Source organism: Syngnathus scovelli, chromosome 12 (genome assembly GCF_024217435.2).
Source record: "Syngnathus scovelli strain Florida chromosome 12, RoL_Ssco_1.2, whole genome shotgun sequence".
Classification (NCBI taxonomy): Eukaryota; Metazoa; Chordata; class Actinopteri; order Syngnathiformes; family Syngnathidae; genus Syngnathus; species Syngnathus scovelli.
The window spans coordinates 5088206-5111628 of record NC_090858.1 but is presented as its reverse complement, the minus strand read 5'-3'; the positions used below and the strand labels follow the sequence as shown (position 1 = coordinate 5111628).

Sequence of the window (23423 nt, the reverse complement as noted above, 5' to 3'; positions counted from 1 at the left end):
TAGGCTCCAAATCAAGCACCAATTAAAACTGCATTAACCTTAATGAAAGTGAAAAATTGAGACCTCAATTTACTGGAGATGTGTTTGCACAAGCGTAGCTTTCAATAATACATGACGTAATGGGCTATGTGGGATGAGCACGTCCTCTAATGTGAACCTCCTGTGTGTGTGCGCGTGTTGGTGTGGTTGAGTGCGTGTGCGTGAGTACGCGTGCTTTGTCATTATAGGCCTCGTTAGAGGTGAACTTAGCAACATCGGGGCGTCTTTAGTGCGGCCGATGAGACCGAGCCGCATCGTGCCAATCAGTGTCACAGGTGTTCATAATAGTCTGGCTAATTGCTTCATTATTGGCGTGGAAGCCTGAGCCCCCCCCCCGTCCGCCACATCTGGATTTGGGGAAGCCCAGCACAGCGGAGAAGCCTCTCTTGCGTTTTAACATGTATCTGCATGTTGCTGTGATTTCCCAGGAGCGCTGCATTTATTTGTACGCTGATTCTGACTCAAACGCCTCTAATGGAAATTCCCAAGGCTGGAAGTTGGGCGGGGAGCGGGGGGGGGTGCAGTGGGGATTGGGAGTTGGTGGCAGGCAATTTGTTGACTGAGAGCTTATTTGTTTGAAATGAATGGAAAATGAACAATCAGAAAATTCAGAACTCAAAGTACTTGTACATCAAATTTATTTGCCCTATTAAAATTATAGTGGTGCTTTGAATATTCCAAAAATTACCCCTGATTTTTTTCCCCTCAGGCCAAAACCCTATCAAGTTATTTTTTGTGTTTTTAATGAAGAGAAACATACAAAAACTTATATTTGTGAATGGTGGGAATATATTTTTCTTATAGATCTCTAAATAAATAAATAAATAAATAAACAGACAAATAAATAAATAAATAAATAAATAAATAAATAAATAAATAAATAAATAAATAAATATTCTAAGCATTGCTGACTTCACCCACTTTATATACGTCTTTTTATGTTACTTTTTGAATATTTTTTACATTTCTACTTTTTACACAGCAGAGTAAGGCGCCTACTCGGTCAAAGTAAAAAATACCTGAAAATGAACCCTGTATTTCTTTACTTTCCACCACCCAGCGCAGGTACTGTAGGCTTGCTCCTCCGTGTTAAGTGTGCTGTGACTTGCATGGCTTTAACCCCCTTGAGATTGCCCACAGGAGACTTGCTGTCCAAGTCAATCAAGCCTTTCCTCAGTGAGAACAACCTGGGAGGGAAAAACGCTGATTATTTATGACGAAAGCAAAGACGATGCGTTTCATGTCACACAACTTGAAAAAATACTGACATTTCTGTCAGATTAGTCACTGTGGAATGGTCATAATATTTCCAAATTAGTCCGAGGTCATTGGTGTTGATAACATTTTCCAGGAAGTGCCAAAAGGTCTTTGCTCCGTCCATCAGATAAGATTTCAGGAGACCCCGTGAAAGCGTCCAATGGAGGACCGAGACTCGAGCCGAAATCTCCAGCCACTTCACGGCCACCCACAAAAGGTTATGTATCAAGCCCGGGCCTGCGCGCGCCAATTAATTCAGCGCCATATGGATTTCAACTGTGACTTTTGGCAGCTGTTCGTCCAACCCACCGCTCAATTTGGAACACCAGGGAGTCGCTGTCACCTTTTGGGAATTTAGGAGATTTCTGTACGATTTCGGTTGTCGCTTTTCATCAGGAGGATTGTTTGGTTCCCAAAGGGGAAATCATGGCCCAATAGGGCTGTTGTTTATGTTTGAAAGTGATTGCAGTGGCTTGTGGTGCCTGACAGTCTTTCATTGGAGTCGCAAGGTTGACTAACCAGAATTTTCTATTTTCAATCCAATTCTGATCATTCTGAGCATTTTTGAGCTGAACGATTTTGGTGGGACAGTTTTCATGTAAACAATAGAAACCAAACATGCAATTCATTGTGTCCATCAGATGTTTGCACCTCGCAAAGATGATTTTTAACGATAGCACATTAAGCTAAATCCTTTTAATGAGATCATTAGAAATGATAACACGGCTACAAAGACGATGTATTACATTTAACTCCCTCACCAGTTTATGACAACAACAACGCTAATACACGCTAACAACGTAAATCAATTTCAAACCATTGTATAATTGTAACTGATGCCGGGCGTTTGAAATATTGTACGACATTTGGAGTTTGCGAACCGGACTTGGCAGCAAGACAATAGCTATGGGATGTAATTTATTTTGTCAAAGCAATTAAATGCCTACTTGATCATTTTTCTTCTAAAATGTGGAAAACAATTTAAAAGAGCACTCCATGACTAAACCTCTCCCCAGGACTGGTAAAAAGGGGGGGAAAAAAAAAAGAGCCAAAGTCTTAATCTACATTGCTAACATTTGGGAGTTTCAGAGAAAACAATTCTTAAACAAGCATTCTATTTATGCTTGCTTCCAATGATTACTTTTAATTTATGTAACCCCACTTACTCCGACAGTTTAATTAATGACGCTTGTTATCTGCTGTGTTTAAGAGGTAATGGACAATGCTGAATTTTGAGTGTTTACTGCGTTTGCGGAAAAAAAAAAAATCCTTCTTTACTCCTTTGTAATGGGCTGCCAGCAAACAAGAGATTAACTGTGTTTGTCACTCTTCCTGCAGCTGCAAAGCAAGGAGGGGATGGGGAGGGGTGCAAATGGCATTAAGCACATAACTTTGAAATGGTGACTACGTACAAATAGCTACTACCATGGTCAGAAGAACTGGCATGCCCCTCCAACACCTAATCCGGGCTATAATTCCTGATCTAATTAGAGGAAGGCTCAGCGTTAGGCCTGCCATCAAAGAATAAAGAACCACGTGGCTACACGGAGGGAATAGAAAAAAAGAAATAGAAAAACAAATAAATTGAAGAAAGATTGTAAAAGAATTAAGTCAGTCTTTAAGATCAATATGTGAAACTGTACAAGTCTTTTCATTCAGATACAAGTTTCTAGTCAGATTTTGTGTTGTATTTTGGGGATTTTTCGTAGCATTTAAATTAAACCATTTATTTTCTATACATTTTATTCTGGGTTGACTATCCCGGCTGGCTTTGGGTAAAAGGCAAACTAAAACTTGGACCGTGCGGCACTCAATCAAAAGATAGCGAAGCTTCTACGCTCACATTCACGCCATCACCGAGTGAGAATTGAACCCTCGCTTGCATACACAAAGTCAAAGTTAGTAACACTAGAACTGACACTTTTCTCGCCTTCTTTCATCTGGATAAAATGGAGTTATCATAACGGCAGACAATGTTATGATTGCACCGCTAGGAACATACAACAGATACAACACCAGACATGATCGGTCCTGAACGGCATTACGCTCCATCATAGCAGCATGAATTCAAACATCGACACATAAGACTTTCCAAAATCAAATCAGATGAGAAAACTCTCTTGGCTTTTCAGGTGAAACTAAAAAAAAGACACAAACATTGCCAAAGCAGATACAGTAGAGCCATGCGCAGACTGCGCTAATCGAGGATTAAGCTAGCTAGAGCGCTAATGCAGTCTGAGTTACATTCATGGGGAAGTCAGTAAAGTCCCATGTGATGTATCTTTGTGGGTTAAGAAATGAAATACACTGATTTCAAAGTCAGATAGCAGCACATAGCAAGGTCAAGGAGGCTCCCCAGCGTAATTACAAGCCTACCAAACACAAAGGGCATTGTTATTGGACAAGTATAAAGCCGCACATTACCAGAGCAACACAGCTGTTTCTATCAGCAAGCGCTAGCTGGGGAAGACAAAGGGCGGGCATCAATTTAGCCTACTTATCTAAAGTCTCTAATTACTTGGTTTATTTGATAAACAGAACAAGGCGAATCCTTAAATGATTCCGCAAGATCCAAAGGGGATTAACTCCGCACTCCTTGGAAAAACAAGTCACTGGTAGAATCCTGATTTCCACTCTTTAATCGGGCATTAATTAGGAGTAATAAAGGGACCAGTTAGACTTGGCATTTGGTGCGATTGCTGGAGAAATAAAAGGCCTCTATTAGTTTCTCCAGAGGAGGACGTGAGCACACCAGGCTAAAACAAAGATGACACAACAGAATAGCGGCAAGTAGGAGCTTCCCAGCGCGAGGGATATGAGCTTTTGAAGTCTGATGCATTCAAAGCATCTTTTCGCTGCGTCTTATTGTATATCCATGCTTGCTCAGAAAGACTGCCTCATATTTTATTGATTGTTACTTGGGTTGACTTTCGATACCCGTGAAGGCGAAGTGTGTAAAATGCACTTGCCATCTAGTGGTGAACTAATAGAATACAACGACCTAAGTTCGGAGCATGCTCGTTATGCTGCATCAAAAAGACCACACAAGCCTACCACTATTTTATTTTATTTTTTGGCATGGGTCAAGCTAAATATTAAGTGACAAAGTATTCGTATTGAATTTCGTACCCATGCTGTGCAATGGGGAACTATGTTTATCAACATTATAAATGTCGCCATGGCAATATGCCAAAACAGACGGCTGTAAAAAATACATATTTTTATTAATCGAAGTTTTAAAAAAAAAAGACCATCGAGAAATTAATACGTTAGAAAAAAAGACGCAAATCACATTTTAAAAAACATATGCTTCGGCAAACACAGAACGCTTAACATTAATACCCAACAAGGGGTCATACTCATAATTTGTCAATGCACATTACGCCCTGAGTAGTCCCAAAACAACGAACAAAATGGCCCGTAAAAGGTGTTTTGCAAGCAATATGCACTCACTCTGTTGTCTTATTCTGCGAGCTCCAATAAAACGCTAGCGTCTCAAGCAATCTTAGCTTGTGTTTGTTTTAGGTAATTGCTACTTGTCCTTGCATCCTGCCGGCCCAGATGATGCATGGAAATTACCATTCCCCTACTTTAATCAAAAGCTGGAAGAAGAAATGGGAAGACAGTGGCACCAGAGGAGAACAGATGGGTTAGCTAGGAACTCGGAGGCACAGAGCTCCCCTCTCTACATGACAAGAAAGGGCACTGTCTCTGATTAATTAGACCGAGTTGGTAATCAGTTTAATAAGACTGAAGTTGATGGTGAGAGGTCCCCTTTGGCTGCAGCATGCCAAGCTTAACTGTGTTCAGGGCTTCACTTTCCTCCAAGTAAACACTCTGTCTCTATTTACATAAATTGTTTCTTTTTTTTTTAGGGTGTGTATGAGGAGGAAGGGGTACTTTTTTTTTTTTTTCCCAAACTGCATGAATATATCAGCGCTTAAGTCATCCCCAATAGAACAGGCAATTTGCAGACAAATTCATGAATTTTTCAACATAAGAGAGCTAATTAAATGGAGTCTTTTTTTGAAATGAATATAGTGTGAGGTACTCACTAGACTTACACACACAAAGAGGCTATAATTCAGTGATTGAATTCCAGCGTGATAGCCCTTTTTACCACAGTGAGCTATGCAGATGGTCGGGGTCCTTTTCATTCTTTTCTTTCTTAATGGCAAATCTCATTATGGTAGTTATCACTGTATAGAGAATAAGACGTCAACCGAGGGCTAAAAAGCTGAGCGGTACCTGCATGATACTTTTAGGTGAGTCATATCATGTTGAAAACTCAATTTCCTCTCCCTGTTGGTGGCAACGTAGAAGGCTAGTGGTTAACACGTCTACCTCACACTTCAGTTTTTGGGCTCAAACGTTCCTGCCTGCAATTTGAGTGTGTTTGTGTCCTCTCACAACAGCCTCCATATTAGAATTCAAATGGTGTCATTTTGCTTATTTGCAAATTCTGTCCTGGTACTACAATTAAAATATTCTGTAGGTATGACCCAGATGATTTATAGTGGTGCTGAAAAGTCATGTGTGAGCAGTTTCTGTCTAAAGTAAACTCAGAGGACTGAGTCTGAGATAAGAGCGCACCACACAAACGATTGACTTTAATGACGGTCCGTTGTCGCGAGGCTAAGACAGTGAAATAGTGGCGATAGAACACAGACATAATTTAAGCAGTGCTAAGTGGTCTATTGTCATTCAAATGATGAATTATACTGGGCAGTGGTTCTCGCATCACTTTTACAAAGCGCTGCCATTGTTTGTGTCGATACAACGTTCTAAGTCTGAAAGAAGGGAATTACTTGGAAGAGTTTGGAGCTCCTTAGGGTTTGGACACAAATTAGTTCCTCGCTCAACCGGTCTGAGAGTCAGTCGAGGCTCGACCGAGACGGCGCAAGAGCTTACAAAGGGCCACAGTGCCACTGTTGTCATGTCCATTAAGAATTAACAGTATCAAAACAGAAGTAACGAGTTTCTTCCGTCTTTTAATTAAGGCGGCACCGTATAATTGCCCTGCTAAACAGGAGGCGAGTGTTTGTCATTTTGGAATTCAGCAACACATTACCACATGAGCTAGACTTTCCAGGGATAAATCAAGGAATTATTTTTTTCAATAGCCTATACACGACATTGTGTTTGTGGAATATGAGTTAAGCAGCAAAATGTTTTTTTGGAGCGGCTGTTCGACACCTGCTGTCGACTGACAATGACATCACACGTGGTCTCACGACACAACCAATCACAGCTCACCAGTTTTCTGAAGCTGAGCCGTGATTGGTTGTGACCTGACACCTGGCAATTATGATGTCATTTTCAATAGACAGCAAAATGGCTGCCTCTTGAGATGTTCAATTATTTGGATTTGATAAATATCAAAAGAAAAACAACTCCACTCAAATGTGTAACGTGATGCTAATTTGGAGTCAATATGTAATTGCCCGAATGCAAAATGATGAGACATCATAAGTGAGGTTTGGCCAGAAGCCTATTCAGCTTTGTACCACTTCTTAAGATGTGATTACCTCTGTTGGAACAGTTAAATGGTTCCTTAAAGAAAAATGAAATATTAATTAAGTTATTTAAAAATTGATGATGAATGCCATATGTGGCTCGGACATAGAAGATGAACGCATAATGGATGCATGCTCAGCGTATTTAGCCATTGAAGTGTTTTAGTCCATGACAGCAAAGGAAAGAATTAATTAAAAGTTCATTTTAATGTCTTAAGTCAAACTAAATGATAAAACAGATGCTTTCAAAGCAATTTCCAACAAAGGCAATCAAGAGGACGCATAAGTAACTCACAGAGTAAACTATAGTTTTCTAATTATAGATCAATTTAGTTTGGCCTAGATCTCACAGTTTGAGGGAAGTGAATCATACTTTGTCCTGTACTTCACAATTTCAATTTTGAGTCATAACTTCACTTGACCACGCATCAGTCAAACTGCAGAATGAAATATTGTATTGATACTTTTACGGGAGTTAGAGTCTACTAGTCTGTAAATATTGCTCTAGTTACCACTGAGGTGATTACCATTGCATCAGACATATTGTTCATACAAAACACTGCCAAATTAATTTCCTCCCAGCACAGGGGTTCCTTTTGGCTTTCACATGAACCGATCCTTTCTGTAATTATCAATTGTGACACCCATAATTACTGGAAGACTGCTGCACTGCATAAATGACATGTCTTTTGTGTTATAATTCTGTGCATCTTGACAAACATGACCCATTAAACAACCCTGTGGCCAATTTTCACGAGCGGTGATTACGCTAATTAAACCTGCAAAACATTTGAGAGCTGCAGACGTGTAAAAATTAAACAGGTCATTAAATCAACTTAGTATGTCAACATCCACAGCTTGTCACTCCTCCAATATGCTATCAACAGGAGAAAGATTCCAATGTGTTATATGTCGTGCTAAATTTACCCAAAGAGCTAACCATAAATAAATAATAAATAAATAAATATATATAGTATATTTATTTATTTATTTGTTTATTTATTTATTTTTAGCTGCAATTGACAGATGAAAGAGGCAAGAAAATGAAAGAGGCAAGAAAAAAAAAATATATATATATATATATATATACGTATATATTTTCTTGAATATACCCCCCCCAAAAAAAAATATATATATATATATATATATATATATATATATATATATATATATATATATATATATATATATATATAATGTGTCAATTGCAGCTAAAGAATAAGATTTTTTTCAAACAATTTAAACACTGTCCTAAAAAAAACATGTATAATCCTACACATACTGTACATATTTTTTTTCTTGAAAGTTTCCCAATGAACACTTTCCGCTTCCACTTTGTGTGAGGTGTTTGGAGAGCCAACTATATCTTTGCAATCTTCCCTATGAGTTAATCCTATTCTACCTGCTGATAGTAGCAAGCGATAGCGCTGATGTCTTATTATCGCCAACATATGTTCCCCCTTTCATACCAGAGAAGCCTCCCAACCATTTAATGGGATTGTTGTTGTTTTCTTTTTCCCCCGTTCCACACAACAAACACTTTTCCTCGAAGACGTTCGACATGTGCCCAGGGAATTTGTCTCTGTGTTTCCGAACAAATCAGCCTAGGTCAGGGGCTAAGATTGGCCTCCAGTTACAGACGATTGAAAACAGTTCCTCCACATGACAAGGAGGGAAAGTGGATTTTCCAGCTTAAAAGCAGAATCATCTCTGCTCAAGGCATTATCTTGTGTTCAAAGAGATTAATAATAACAGGCGATGCTATGGATAGGGTGGCACGCTTTTCTTGAATCGGCGCTCGTCATATTCACATATTTTGTTTGGGATTCTATCGAGCTAGCTTTCATGAAAAAGCTATCTAGCTAGCTTTAATAAAAAAATATTCAAAAAGAAAACAATATTTACCTATGTTGGTCGGTTTACCTTTTTATAAAATAAGTGTGATTTGATCTAGAGACAAAAAATAGGTTAGTAAATTAATCTTTAAGGTTTACGTTGAACCCTCACTGGTTCAGAGGTCAGATGTCATTTGCACCCTACCAGATTTCTAAGGGTGCTTTTTAGTCAGGGTGGGGTTTATAGTATTAAAATCACACCAAGGTCAACTGGAAAAATGCAGAGAAATAAAAAGTACCACATTTTAATATTGACATTTCCTACTTCCCAGAGTCGAGAGGATATGTTGGCGCTCGTTTAATTTTGGTTGACCCATATATTGTAAAAAAAAAAAAAAAAACATTTCCTCGATACTTTAACCGCTTTTTGTAATCTATATCCACTAAACTACTGTTACGATATCCAAAGTCATCCAGAAGGTTCTAAAATTCCGCATTCTGTGACCCTGTTAATGGAAACTCTCAGCCAAGATGTTTTTCATTGCAGTCATCAAAGTGAAGGATTCCCATGTTGTACTTTGATGTGCTTAACGCAGTTTGGACTCACATCTCATTACAAAGATAATTAATAGTTTAATTAGCACACATTCCAAGCAATTTACAGCATCGTACCCTCGCACAAAATTCAGGAGATTCACTTGCAAGTTAGTCACTTCAGCATAATTCTGAGTTTATATCCAATTTTTTTTTTGTTCATAATAACCTTTCATACTACATTAAGCGCACACAATGGTTGTTCAATATAAATACCAATAACGTGATTTTATACCTCGTTATCGAAACTCATTCTGTGCCATTGGATACGTCAAAAAATTAACTAGGTCGGCAGTGAATGAGTTAAAGCAAGCAATTATTTCCCACAATTGGAAAAATATCTCGACAGAAGCATTCTAAAAACAAGTCATCATCATTACAAAGCTGTTTAGAATTAACAGTTGTCGGAATTGGAATAAACCTTGAAAAGCAGCTTGATCGGCAAAAAAAAAAGAGATCAAAGTCGCATTTTTCGACGACTAGTTAAGAGCGCTCATCACACAAAGCGTGCTGAGTGGAGGCTTCAAGAAACGCATGCCTGTTGTTGAGATGCGAAAACAATAGTTTGTCTCCCAGCATGGGAGACGGCCAACAGCAAAGCAAAGCCTCCGTTTCATGTCCCCCCCCCCAACCCCCCCTTCATTCAGCCCTTCTCTCAACTTCCAGTTTATGTTAGCTAACAACAATTTACAGCAGGCAAATTTCATTTTCTTCACACAAATCCTATCGCACATTATGCTGTACATTGCATTAGGGGCCTAATCTTTCTTTTCTCTTCCCCGGGAGAAGAAAGGAGCGCCTTCATGATTAACCCACTTTACAGCAATAAATAAACGCATCATCCAGTAATGTACAGCAGATTTAATTTGAAGACCAGAACGCTCAAATCACTGAAATGTAATGGAAAACTAACACAATGCAGACTCCAATGGACGCCTAGGGAATTAATTTGAATGTGCCATTTTTTTTTTTTAGATGGATTTACTATTCCGCCCTCAGCCAACACACACTCTTGCGGGTGTTAATTCTCTTAACTGTGCAAAAAAAAAAACATAAAAAAAACATATCAGTTTGCCATAAGAAACAATTTTTATTCAGTTACCATAAAAAAAAAAAAAAAAATCTTCCTTCCATCTTGGTCACATGTAACCCATGTTGCTTTTGGTTTCCCAGCGTCTTTTCGCCTCGAACCTGAAAAACAAAAAAACTGCATTACCGAGCAGCTTTCATCTGAGAAAAACTCAAAGTATCCAGATTTGAGCAACTCCATTTTAACTGCACTTGACACCATGAAAGATGGCATGGCAGACACAAAACATGAGGACAGAGACTTCATACCCCCAAGCTATTTGCTTCTTTCTTTTCTTCGCTGCCCTCAAAGCGTCCTCTTCCTGTTTGTGCTGCACAAAGTCACGGCAATCAGTGGCTTCGGCGATTTTCACAGCCAGCTATTTAGAGACAGAGGAGAGGCCCATTGGAGAATGGAGATCAGTCTGAGGCATAAAATAAAAGCTGTCTGACTGACAGTCGGGGTGCTTTCTTGTCACGGTCTCTGCTGCCTCCTCCACACCACGGCAGGGCTCGACATTCACGGCATGCAGTAACAGAACGGGCTTGAATAATTAATCAAATTCAAATCCACATTGCAATTTTCCAATTACATATGCGGTAAATTTTGGATTTTTTTCCCCCCCATTTAGTAGGCTTTACAATCGATCGTCGGATTTCGTTGCTTGAAATATTGCAGCGATAAAATACTTGATGGAGATTTGTGGTGAAAAAGCCACTTCCTGTTTGTGACAATATAATCAATTAAAAAACACGTTCTACTCTTGTTGCCAATAAACTAGCAGAATGTCAACACAATACCGTTTATTTAAATCCCACGCTGTTCGTGATTCAAAATACGTCGTCGTTAAAAAGAAAAAAATTCTGCTTAAGAAAGAAGAGTCGACGACTCCTAAAGACACATTTGTGGTTTAACAGTGAATAATAAATCTAAGTAGCGACTTTTGAAATACTGGAGGCTGTCCCTGAAAATAGTAGTGAGGAGAAGGACCGTGACAGCAAGAGGCAAACATTCAAATCCCAGGGAAGACACCAGTGTATTGTGAAGCAGAATAATCCCAATAACCCCAGTCACACACAAGCAAAAGGGAAACAAAGGGAAAATCCTCCCTCCTCTGTCACTCCTGCCTGAGATAAAAGCGTTCGTATTATTCAAGCAGAAGCAAACTTTGATAAACAACTTGGAACAATTTCACCAAACGTTGGGGTAATTCTGTAATATTCAAAAAGGGGGGGTCTTGAGGTAATGAGGAAATGTAGCACCGCTGCACCACTTGAAGAAAATAAAAAAAAAAAGACCTGGCAGGAAAAGAAATATTTCAATTATAATTAAGAGGGATAAACTTTATTAGAAAGACTGAAAGTAAAATATCTCCTAATGCTTGCTGGGATTAAGCAGGTCAGAGCGAGCAGGCAGGAAAAATTAAACTCTAAAGGCTTTTTATCACTATATTTCAGGAACCAAGGGTGTAAAATGTTCTAATTTGGGATACATTAAAAGCCATAAAGGTCTTTCAAAAAGATTAATGGTACTTTGCTTGGATTTAAGATAAGGGCTGCGGCTGGCTGCAAGTGGCGGGGGCCCTCCAGGCATTCATCTTTACAGCCGCTACAAGATTTGTGAAAATGTCTGTATAACCTGGAGCATACATATGATGATGACAGTCCTTGGCCATTTTATAGCTTTTAAAATTCTCCAAATCATGTTTTCTACTCTTGGAGAGCAACTAAGCGGGCATTTGCTGTAGCTTTACAAGCAAGCAGAAGATAGCGCATCGGCGTTTCTCCTCTTTGTTGGATCGGTGTCGATACTTCGGAGTTGCTGCGATGTGGCGGCGAGATTATACACACACACGTTTATTAAATTACAGTATTAAAAATGTCAACTCTGTAGCTATGAGGTCTCACCGTTGGGGAACAATCCAATGAATCGGCATGACACTAAATGGCTTGATGTGGAGGCACCGTCCCCCCCCCCCCCCTCCCTACTTGGGGATTACGCACAATCACCTGCTCTTCTGTTCAACCAAAATTAAAACACATTTCCATACTATTTTTAGTATATAAATAGTTTTACATCTATTATATTTTTTCATACTTTATAGTTTTATTTTGCACTGTTGGGCAGCTCTAATCTCGTATGTATAATAAATATATATATATATATATATATATATATATATATATATATATATATATATATATATATATATATATATATATATATATATATATATATATACACACACATATATATGCATGTGTGTGTGCATGTATGCAATTATTCCCTTTTATTCATTTCTGATTGTTTTAGCTGTTGACATTATAATGTCAAGCAAGTTACCTAGGAGACAGAACAGATCAAAGAAACAAAAAAAAACAAAAATTAAACCCTCAAATGTCTGATTAATCAAGCCTGCAAACAGCTTATTTCCTTCAGCCTGCATGCAAGTATGAATATGAGATTCCGAGAGCAGTACATTGTGCAGATTTGTTCATTCTTATCTGAACAAAGCCAGCGGCAGCTTATTTCATGGATCACTGGCACTGTCAGCGCTGTGGCGCCGAGCAGGTGACGGCTCCTCTTTCTGTAGCGAGAACAAAATTAGCCAAAAGTCGGCACAAATTAGCCTCTCATGTTTTCTGTAATATGACATTATTTTTCATTTACTTTTTTGATCCACTTTTCAGGATTTTTTTGTGTCCTCCCCCATGTGTGTTAGTGCCAAATCCTCTCACATCAGAAGCTAGTGCAAATAAGAATGCAAGTACAAAGCTGGGACAAAAGCACGAGACAAGAAACCTCCTGCTGTCTATGTTTATGTGGCCCTAAGAGGCAGTTCTTCCCACTGCCATGCATATTAATATATGATTAAGTGCCTGTCATCATCATGTTCCTGTTTCTGTAGTTTCTCTCACTTGTGTGTCCTGTGCACAGCCCTGTTAAAAATAAGGTTTATTCTGAGGATTAATACTCTGACCTTTGGTAGATTTGAATGCAAACAAAGCAAAGCAAAAAAAAAAAAAACATCATTGTGCTCAATGCTGCCACTGCAGCTTAAGGCCACGATGAGGGTTAAGTCAATAGTACAGATTCATTCAAGTTGGGGTCGTCATGGAGATTCAAATGGAGGCCCAAACAGGGCACCCTAATGCGATTTGAGAAAAAAAAAAATAATGCTGCTTGCTGCACTGCACATGGCACAACTGAAATCATAATTGGTAAGGCTCAATCAAACAGCTACAAAATACAAGACCTCAATTAACGACAAAAAAAAAAAAACGCATCTCCGTGTGGATAGTCTGAAAGCGTCTTTTAACAATATCGAATAAATGATGGCTTTAAGGACAAAATTGCCTTAAAGCCATTCATAATTTTCCTATCCAGGACGACTCTTCCAATTAAATCGTGTGAGAGGTGGATTAACAAGGGCTATATGGCTTTGCCTCACTAAATCACCTCCCCGAGCTGCTCTGCTGCATTTGACGTGTAAACGATTAATGACCAGCCTAATTCCCTTATCACACTACCTTAATGCCTAAATAATGTGGCCTTAGTCAACCTTGGCAAGAAGGGCGATATAAGAAAGGAATGAATATCAGATTGGGCGTTGTGTGCATGTGTGTTATTCCGGCATCATTTCTTAAAACTGTGGCAGAAGGGGGGGGGGGAGCATGTTTTGTTGCAGCAACATTGGGAAGGTCAAAGGATCAAGAGATCAGTGGACACCACCCATATCGCCTTCATAGTGAAATCAACTGGTTTCAAATCCTACAAAAGACAATCCAAGAGAGAATAAATCATCTGACGAGCAATTGGACCATTTCTATTTCAAACAAAGACTATATATGGCTTTTGTTTTTTGATGGCTACCTGGTAAATTTTAGGACCAGGACAAATACTCAGTTCTTGTGTAGTCACTGATACCGATACCAAGTACTGATACCACTGACACTTTTGATGCATACAATTTCTTAATGACGGATCATTTTAAATTCTTAAAATCACATTAAATGAATGTCAATTTTTATTCTAATGTCTTGTTCCTCATCTAAATCAGCCGCCGTAGTAAGTACCGATACTTGAAATTTGGCTAGTCTCGTCACCAATACGTGATATCGATACTCGCCCATCCCGAATTAATTGCCGAATTAATGAATTACACTGAATAAATGACATACACAGGGAGGCAGACATTAAAGCAGTCGGGTAGATCTAAGCAAGTTCTGCTGGTGTCTTTTGTAGAATCTGCGATAATGGCTGACAACTAAAGTCAGCACTATCAAAATCACTGCGAACAATATAAACTTGAAAAACATGAATAATTGAAACAAAGCATTACATTGCTAAATCCCAATGCACATCCCACTGGGCAGCCTCAGAAGAACTTTTGTAATCTCGCCACCACTTTGACAAACACAATTACATAGCGGGCAAAAAAAAAAAAAAAAAACTCCAGGGAGGACACTGCCAAACAACAATGTCTCAATTTTCTCTTCAAGTAATCTGATTGGAGATAGATGTGACGCGTCATCATTAGGGAGCAGACACACACAAAAAAAAGTTCACTTGCTTGTGCACAATCCATTATCTTGCCTCTTCTGAGTGGGGTGGGCTTATTAGCAAGCTTGGAACTCACACTTAGAATAATATGCCATCAACAGTTTTATAAGCTAATTAGAGAAAACAGTATAATTAATGAGTGACTCGCAATAAACGGCAATCATGAAAAAAAAAAAAAAAAAACAAAACACGGCTGCTAAGCTTTCACTACCACCAATTAAGGCATAATTACAAACAAATTATATATGTGTTTTGCTGTGGGCTCCAATTTAAAAATTGCTTTAATTAAAAGAGAAAACATGCTAATTAATTAAACAGCACACAAATCTACATTGAAAAGTATGCTTTGTCTCTCAAGTAATTAATGAAATACAATAATCCAAATGAGATTCCCAGGCATTTGATAAAAGCTTTGTACCCATTTTTAAAATCCATTTCAAATTAATGGGTGGGAAATTTAATGTGAGTCATCCGGAGATACAATAAAAGTTCATTCACTGATAAATTGCTTATGATGAAGGGAAACAGAACAAAGAGGAGACTTTGACTAAAGTCAGCACAGGGTGGCCCGAGGGGGGTTGCGCAGGGACAGTCAGCCTAATTCACTGATGGTGGGGAGGAAAAAGTCCAAATCTGATAAAGCCAACTTTCCATTAATGTTCTGCTCATTTTTTTTTTATTACAACACAGCAGGGCAAAATAAAGGTGCGCAGGAAAGGAGGGGAAAAAAAAAGATATTAATATCACAAAACACTCTTCCTTTGTTTTAGCTAAGCTGTCACGTCGCCCTGATAAAATACCACAGCACCTTTTTTGGTTAGGAAAGATTTTTTTTAAGGACACCGAGGCTTTTCCTGTCAGAAATTTGAGCTGTGCCATAATGAGAAATGAATAACCATCGGTGTGTTTAAATGCTATAAAACGAAACGGTACTGGACACCAATTGTTTTTAAGTGGCGTGTCTTATCCATCTTGTGTAAACAACGACATTGGATTTTAATTACATCAAACTAAGTCGTAATCAAAATTGGGTAATTTAACTTTCGAGCTGAAATACGTAGAATATTAATTTGCTGAGGGAAACAATTGTCATTTTGTGCAAGTAAAATCTAATAAGCATTCATTTCTTTTAATAATAAGAGACATGTATTCAGCAGGAAACGCAGGATGAAAATGTTAGAAAAAAAATTTGATCCAGGCAAACTAAGTTGCCCAACTCTGCTATATAGTGTGCCTTATAGTTTTCTGAGGCCATGTGATGCATTTTTTTCCATTTTCATAGTCCTTGGCTCCTGCAGTCATGAAATAGACCCCCCCCCCCCCCCCCCCCCCATTGTGGTACACTGAATCCAAGTTATGTTTTGAAGTGGTAATGCCTCTCTAATAGTTGAGATGAGTGCTACAGGGAGACTCGACTCTCTAACGTAGTGTGACAGTCTTTTGTCAGAAAAGAAAGCCATTCCTTCACATAAAGGACAACCTCAATTTCAAAGGACCTCACTTGCACTTGTTATTTAAAAAGGAAACAAAAGTGAGTCATTATTAAGGATGAATGGAACACAATAAGCAAAGTGTCGATTAATGATGGAATATTGTCGAGTTCAAAGCCAGGCTTTGTTTGACTTGATAGTTGGCTATATTTATAAACGTATATTTTCTTCATTTTAAAGACACTTTTGAAGTGTCCGTTATCAAAATCATCTCAAAATATGTGTAGTTATTCAAATAATGCTTTATTATGCTCAATATCACACACAATCTGTGTCATTGTTTTTACTTTAGTTTTTAAATTTTAGGATGCTGTGTTGGCAAACGACGAATATTGTACATTTTGCATCGTATAATCATACAGCACTCCCTCATGCGAGGCTAACTTGGCTTTTGACTCATAATTTGTTTTCAACTTCCGGCACTGCCTGGTTTAGCTGACATAGCTGCAAAATCAATCTTCCAATGGACACTATCACATCTCCTGACAGAGCTTGAGGCTACATTATGCCTCAGTCACTCCATGTTATGCTAATTACAGAATTAATTAGCCCACATGAAACTGAAAAGTGCAAAAGGATGTGCATTTATTAAAAGCTGGAGAACCTGTCTGCTTAATAGGAGGACTTGGACCTTCAAATGTGCACTACTAAGGTATATGGATTTTTTTTTTTTTTACATTTGGGAGTTCAGTGGCTTATTTAAAAAGCAGTATTACCACGATGAGAAGAAGCGAGAGACATCTTTAGGAGGGAAGAGCCTTGAACTGCACATTTTAAACGAATACATTAAGGGGCTTTGTCTAAGCCATGAAGACGCTTGTGATCGTTTGGTACCTAAGAGGCAATGTGATCGCTTTACTTTGTCTTTGAACATTGCTGGCAGCGGATTGGAATCCTCCAATTTGTTCTGGATTTCCAAAGTTTTGTTAACAAAGAGTTGCAATGTTCAATTAAAAAAAAGTAATAAGTAAATTAAAACGATTGAATTGTGTGATGCAGCTCACAACAATAAAAATCGCTGATGCTGACAGCCAGCTTTCTATTTCCTTCCATTTCGCTCAGAATAAATCATGTCATCAACACGTCAGGGCATTTTCTTGACAAAACAATGCCTGGAGGGACAAATGGGACTCTTTAGTTCTTCACAGTTGTCAGAATGCTTTTGCATCTTTTGCTAGGAAGACCTGTTCATATTGTTTCTGGGAGGAAAAGCATACGAGCATAAACAAATTAAAGATTTAAGCCATTGCGTACCAAATGAGCCCACTCAATTAGAACCTTAAAATTGATTCTGGACTATTGATCCTCAAAATATTTGTCATATATTTTTGCTTCGTGCATCTTTGTTCAGCCAATTTGAATACTATAGATCTGGGTTGGAGTTCAAAAGTCGTAGAAGTTTTTTTTTTTGCCACATTTACAGTAAATTCTCAGGAATTCTAATTGGTCACTTCACTGGGAATGAAATTATCACGGCTAAACAAGTAGAAGAGGATGCCAGACTGCTGTCAGGTCCCATCATCATTCTGGCAAAACACAAAGCAGGTGCCAGGGAGGCAAAAACCTCGGCTCAGACTAAAACCAACCACCAGCACCCTAAGAGGCTTTTTCAAAGTGCAGTGCCGGTGCCAGTCACAATTTCGTTCCTTTTAAGCCCTCAGATTTGCCTAGTTTTCTTAGAATTTAGGTGAAAATACGAGTAATAATTACCTGACAGTAATTTTAATTGACAATATCATGGGGTATATTCAATTAAACTAAAAATTATAAATTACTAGTGAGAGGCTATATGTAACATTGTTATGGTAACCATTAAATTTGAGTGCCTTTGAAGCCAAAAAAAAAAAAAAAGAACATACAGCTGTGATTGTTGCGTTATGTTAGCAACTATTGCAAAATTGAATGCTGTCAGCAAAATATATAACAAAACAAAGAACTTTGATTTTACGTTTCACTATGAAGCAAAGGAAGTTAAAAGTAATGTAGTCGCTGTGTTTCTTTTCAAATACAATTACATGTTCGGGCTACACTTGATGCTAAATTACTTTCAAACCACTTGATCCTTGATGCCTACCTTGCCAAGGCGGTGAGTTACAAACTTCAGGCGCTGCATTTAGGCACATGTACACTTCAAAGGTAAGAAACTCATACCGGCGGAATTATTTAAGACTTGGCTTTAAAGCAATGTACCCTTCATTAAAAAGCAGAGCCAAAAGTCTTTTAGAACTGCAGCACTTCAAAACTAAGGGGAGGGCTTTCCATTAACTCAATGGAAAAAAAAGGCTGCAGGACTGAATGGTGGGTGTCTGGCTGTGTTTATGTTCTTCTATGTCTTTGCGGCAGAAATGGCCACGGATCCATTAGCCTGATTTGTCACAGCCAAAGCACCCCAAAGATCTCTTATCAGCACAATGTACCTCTCGAGTGGCGAGTCTGTCGCTCATCTCCTCCGCCTTTGCAGTGTCCCCTTCAGCGATGGCCCTCTCTATGCTCTTTTCTAGGCCGGACTGCATGAAGAGAGAGAGAGGGGGGTAAAAAAAAAAAAAAAATCAGCCTTTATGAGGGGGGGAAATAAGGGTACAGTGGAAGAAAAAAAAAAAAAATCAAAGAGTAACTTCAAAAGTCCCCAGGGCCGTATTTTTAATATGATTGCCATTACTACAAATATGTAGATTTCCCCCTTACAAATGAAAACCTTTTTTTTTTTTTTTTTTTGATTGGATATTAGTGGGGAAATCTTAAAAAATGCTACAGGAGATTACCAAACATAAATGTCACTTTAATTACAAATTTCCATTACGGGACGAAGTCGAGCTTTGTGATTGCGAGGCAGTTCTGCTGTGATGAGCCTATCTACGGAAGCAGACCGCCAGATTCCTTCAGCTCCAAAATATCATCACATTAAAATAAAATAGTTGCTACAACTGCGTCTCCTTTGATGAAACATTTGTGGCCCTCAATTTAAAATATAATCTATGAGGGGAAAATATAGTGTTTATTACCCGGAACGTTCCACACCTCAACATGACTTTCCATAAGGTGATCATTTTTAATATTGGCTGATATAATTTTTTGTATCCTAAGACATTATTTTTAGGCAATTAAATTCAATTGAGGATAAAGCAATGTACAAAAACTCCATTTGAGGGATGAAGACTGTCTCATTACTCATGTCAAAAGTTTTGGATTCATTCAGCTTCTTTATCTTTCCATAGTTGCGCACATCAGAATGAAAATAAATCAGCCAATTAAAAAAAATACAAATAGTGCCAAAATAATTATTTCAATCATTTCAAAGCGAAAATGGGAGCAGCTTTTATTCTCCGGGTCACTTATAATGCTCATTAATCTTGCGTACGTTCTGCTTCTCTTGCAGTTTCCAATGCTTCTGAATATAAAAAAAATGAACAACTTGTGAGGCATGCCGGAAGAACATTTTTCATCAGTACTTACACAAACCCTTGTTCGTCTTGCTAAGCAAAATTTGGGTTTTTATGAGGATTTGCACAGTGAAGAAGCACCCTACATCTGACTTTAATCTCAAGCGCACAAGAAAGGAGCGTGCCTCTAATCTTATCACTAAATGTAGCTGAACATAATCCTTAATATTCTACTCAATGTCAGGTTGAGTTTCCTGGAGGATTTTTCTAATCCAGATGTCATATCATATAAAACAATGAAAGACCACAGTGGCATGGAAACACAAAAGGATGTGAGAGTGTCACGAACAGCAACTGCGTATTAAAACTCACTCGCAGATAAGATGGAAAGCCGAAGCTTTTATTACCTTTTCAGGGGGGTTGGAACATGCAGGGGGATGAAATCGATCATTTACACCAAAATACTGCTTTAGCCCATCCCAGTGCTTCTCCAGCTCCTCCTGACGCTCTCTGCTGACGGAAAAGGAAAGTTACAGCAGTCACCATTTTGTGGCCCTTCAACATTATATTGGGTTCTCATTCTTTTTTTCGTATGTCATGCAGAGGATAAGGATTTCAGGATGATTTGTACCTCGTCTCTGTTGGCTCTTTGCCCTCTGTTTCTGTCAGTAGACAAATGAGACATTGTTAGCATCGTAAAATCAACATACACACGTAGCTTGAAATTCGCTACACTAATTATTTTGCTGTCATTTCAATACACGCTCCTCAATATTAGACGACATACCAATCAAGCAAAATCACATCTACTTCTCTAAGTTGTAATTAGAATATAGGAGATGTAAACCATAACATTTAGCTAGGCTGTTAGGACTGCATTATTATTATTATTAAGTATTATTTGCAATTAATCATTGGGTGTGAGCTGTCCTCTTGAAAGCAAAAAGTGCTTCGCTCCAAATAGATGCAAAACCTTTCTTCCCTGCACACTCCACAGTAGTATTGTGTGAAATTGTTTTTCATGGTTCCGATTAGTTATGCTGTTTCTGTTATGATCATTTTCTGCATTTAATCTTGATTGTTTTGTTTGTTTAGTTCTGAAAAAATAATATAAGTAGAATTTTATTGAACATTATAAAGTGTAGTGGATGAGGAAAGGCGGCTAGCCTCATAAACACCATATGCATGCCCGTCACCTCTGCAGTTAAGTTAAGTTAAATAAATAAATAAATAAATAAATAAATAAATAAATAAATAAATAAATAAATAAATAAATAAATAAAACATGCCCACAATGAAGAAATGTGATATCGATAGTAGCTAACCTTTCTTGCATTGTCGTCTTTTTCTTTTTTTTTTCCTCGGGAGTTTCATCATCTTCATCTCGTCTTTCTTCTTGCGCAGATCATTAAATTTCTTGAACATATAGCACAGTGAGTTCACAGGAGTTTTGCATTGATCTGCGCGTGCGCGCATTTTTGAGTACTTGTATAGCACGGATGTGAGCAATTAGAAGTCTTTCCCAGCTGACTTAACACTAGTCAAGTCAAGTCAAGTCATGTCAAGTCAAGTTTATTTATATAGCCCTAAATCACAAGCAGTATCAAAGGGCTTCACAATACAAAGCAACTGCAAAGCACGGTGAGTAGTAGTTTATTTGAGACACTATATATTGTATAGTACAACATACTTGCCACATTTCCTGGGATATACCAGGCAGGCAGCATGTCGGGGCTTCATTTGTAGCATCAATAACCGTAGAAATCTTCACGTCGGGTTTATTGTTTATTACTTCCACGACTTGACTCTCATGCTCCTCTTCCTGATCATCCGGACTGAGGTCGTCTTCTGTTAAGTCCTTGGGCAGAAGCCCGCTGTACATATTCATACGCGTTACGTTACGGACAAAGTCCGTTATTCCGTTAATGTGGAAAAACGGACCGATTTTGCGATAAATTCCATATTTAAACAGTAGCCGTCAGTGGAAGCTCACATTTCCGGGTAAACATGGTGACGTCATGAGTAAAGGCGCACCAATTGGTTGATACTTGGTCAGCTGACCTAAGGATGATAATAACAGTAGTAGTAGTAATAATAATAATAATAATAATAATAATAATAATAATAATAATAATGATGATGATGATGATGATGATAATAATAATAATCCGTCCTAATGATAATAATAACATTTTTAGTAATAGTAGAAATAATAAGACACTCTAGTACAGAAAATTGCTGGCTTGCAGCACCCACAAAATGATGAAAGTTAGGATTTGCATCATATGAGTGTCATCATACCAAATCACACTGTTTTACTTCTATTCCAAATAGAATTGATTGTTTATACATTAAAGCACCTATGGAAACTGCAATTTCCTACAATGTACTGTGCAGTTTTCCCTTTCCTTCACCCAGACCGGTGACAGTAACCAGAGTGTATTTATTGGACTGATTAACTTGATGTCTAATTATGACATTCACCGTATGGTCTTAGATGACAGACATCTTAGTGTCCAGCCGATAAGTCCATAGAGATCAGTTCTGGTTCAGTCCACTGTTTTAACTGAGAATTTAGGGCTGACTGCAAGATGGGTCCTAAGAATGTTGTCACCAGAGCAGAAAGTCAACTGGATGGACATTTTCTTCAAAATTCCTGGCAACAATCCAAGCTAGTTTTCAGCCCCTAAAATAGTTTTTAAGGACACTTGCAGGTTCCAGTGATGTACTTCTAAATGAGGTGAGGTCCATAAATTATAAGGACGCCTTCAAATGTTAACCTATTTTTTGTGCCATATTCCTGGTGAGATAAGCTTCCTTCTTTGGCCCTCATTGCTTCAGGCATGACATTATTATTAGGATGATTAGCATGCAAATCTTGTATCACCCAGAGCACTGGCACATGCACATCTACCCTCAAATTGCTCTTTCACATTCGTTCCCATTAAGTTTTCTTTTGCTAACGTCTTATAGCAAAGATGCTATAAGACCGCGCTTTGTGTCGTGAAGTCGACCAAGAGTGAGCCATATAGCAAACGTGTTAAAAATTTTATAAATTTATTTAAAAGCATTTTTTTTTACAGTCCTGAAGATCCAAACTATTCAAATGCAAACATGTTTAATTATATTTTGACCTATATTCACAGTGGCATGCAATATTTTATTTAATTTTTGCATTTTTTCTGCTTTTGTTCTATTTGAATGTCTATTCGTGAAATGTATTTATTATTTTCTAAACTCGCGTCCAGGTCAGAGTTGAGGAAAATTATTTTACTTGTTACAATCTCAATCAAAATGTGCCAATTACAGAAAGAATCCATTAATTTATTCCATGCTAATTCTTAACACTGCATTAATATACATTATGCTCATCCATTACTTCTGACCCCAAATATTTTTTACAGAATTGAAGCAGCATTGAGGCTAAAAAAAAAAGAAAGACAAATCACAGGGACCTTGTAGCGTCCTTGAAATCCCGATACCGTAAATGAGAGATAAGTTTTGCAAAGTGCAGTGCACATTAAACAGGGCAGATAAGCCTTCTGCTATATTGGATGTCATCTTCGACATGGAAAATCTCAAACTCATCCTCTAAATATTCAACCATTAACTGGTATCACTCACTCAGCATTATGGCGACTTTAATTACATGTGTGACTAGTTGTAACATCTAAAAGTAA

The 23423-nt window shown here is 38.1% G+C and overlaps 2 protein-coding genes across 4 annotated transcripts in view; one reads left to right on the top strand and one right to left on the bottom strand.

Annotated features, from left to right (window-relative positions):
- Window positions 1–10307: 10307 nt before the first annotated feature.
- Window positions 10308–21776, bottom strand: fam204a (family with sequence similarity 204 member A). Of its 2 annotated transcripts, none has more exons than XM_049735469.2 (7): window positions 21434–21776; window positions 21069–21159; window positions 20375–20405; window positions 20151–20256; window positions 18781–18870; window positions 10580–10689; window positions 10308–10432 (listed from the first exon to the last, which is right to left on the bottom strand). In XM_049735469.2, the coding sequence occupies exons 1-7, from the start codon at window positions 21629–21631 to the stop codon at window positions 10381–10383; spliced, it is 678 nt and encodes a 225-aa protein (XP_049591426.1). In that variant the 5' UTR covers window positions 21632–21776; the 3' UTR covers window positions 10308–10380. The 2 variants fall into 2 exon arrangements, with proteins under 2 accessions (XP_049591426.1, XP_049591427.1); XM_049735470.2 differs by having other exon boundaries at window positions 20151–20253.
- Window positions 18374–23423, top strand: part of pik3ap1 (phosphoinositide-3-kinase adaptor protein 1) — a 23361-nt gene continuing 18311 nt past the window's right edge. The window contains exon 1 of one of the 2 annotated variants that reach the window (XM_049735467.2): window positions 18374–18499. The gene's annotated coding sequence lies outside the window, so the exon portion shown is untranslated. Of the gene's footprint in view, window positions 18500–21214; window positions 21385–23423 lie in introns of those variants that run through there. The other variant, XM_049735466.2, reaches the window with a different exon arrangement.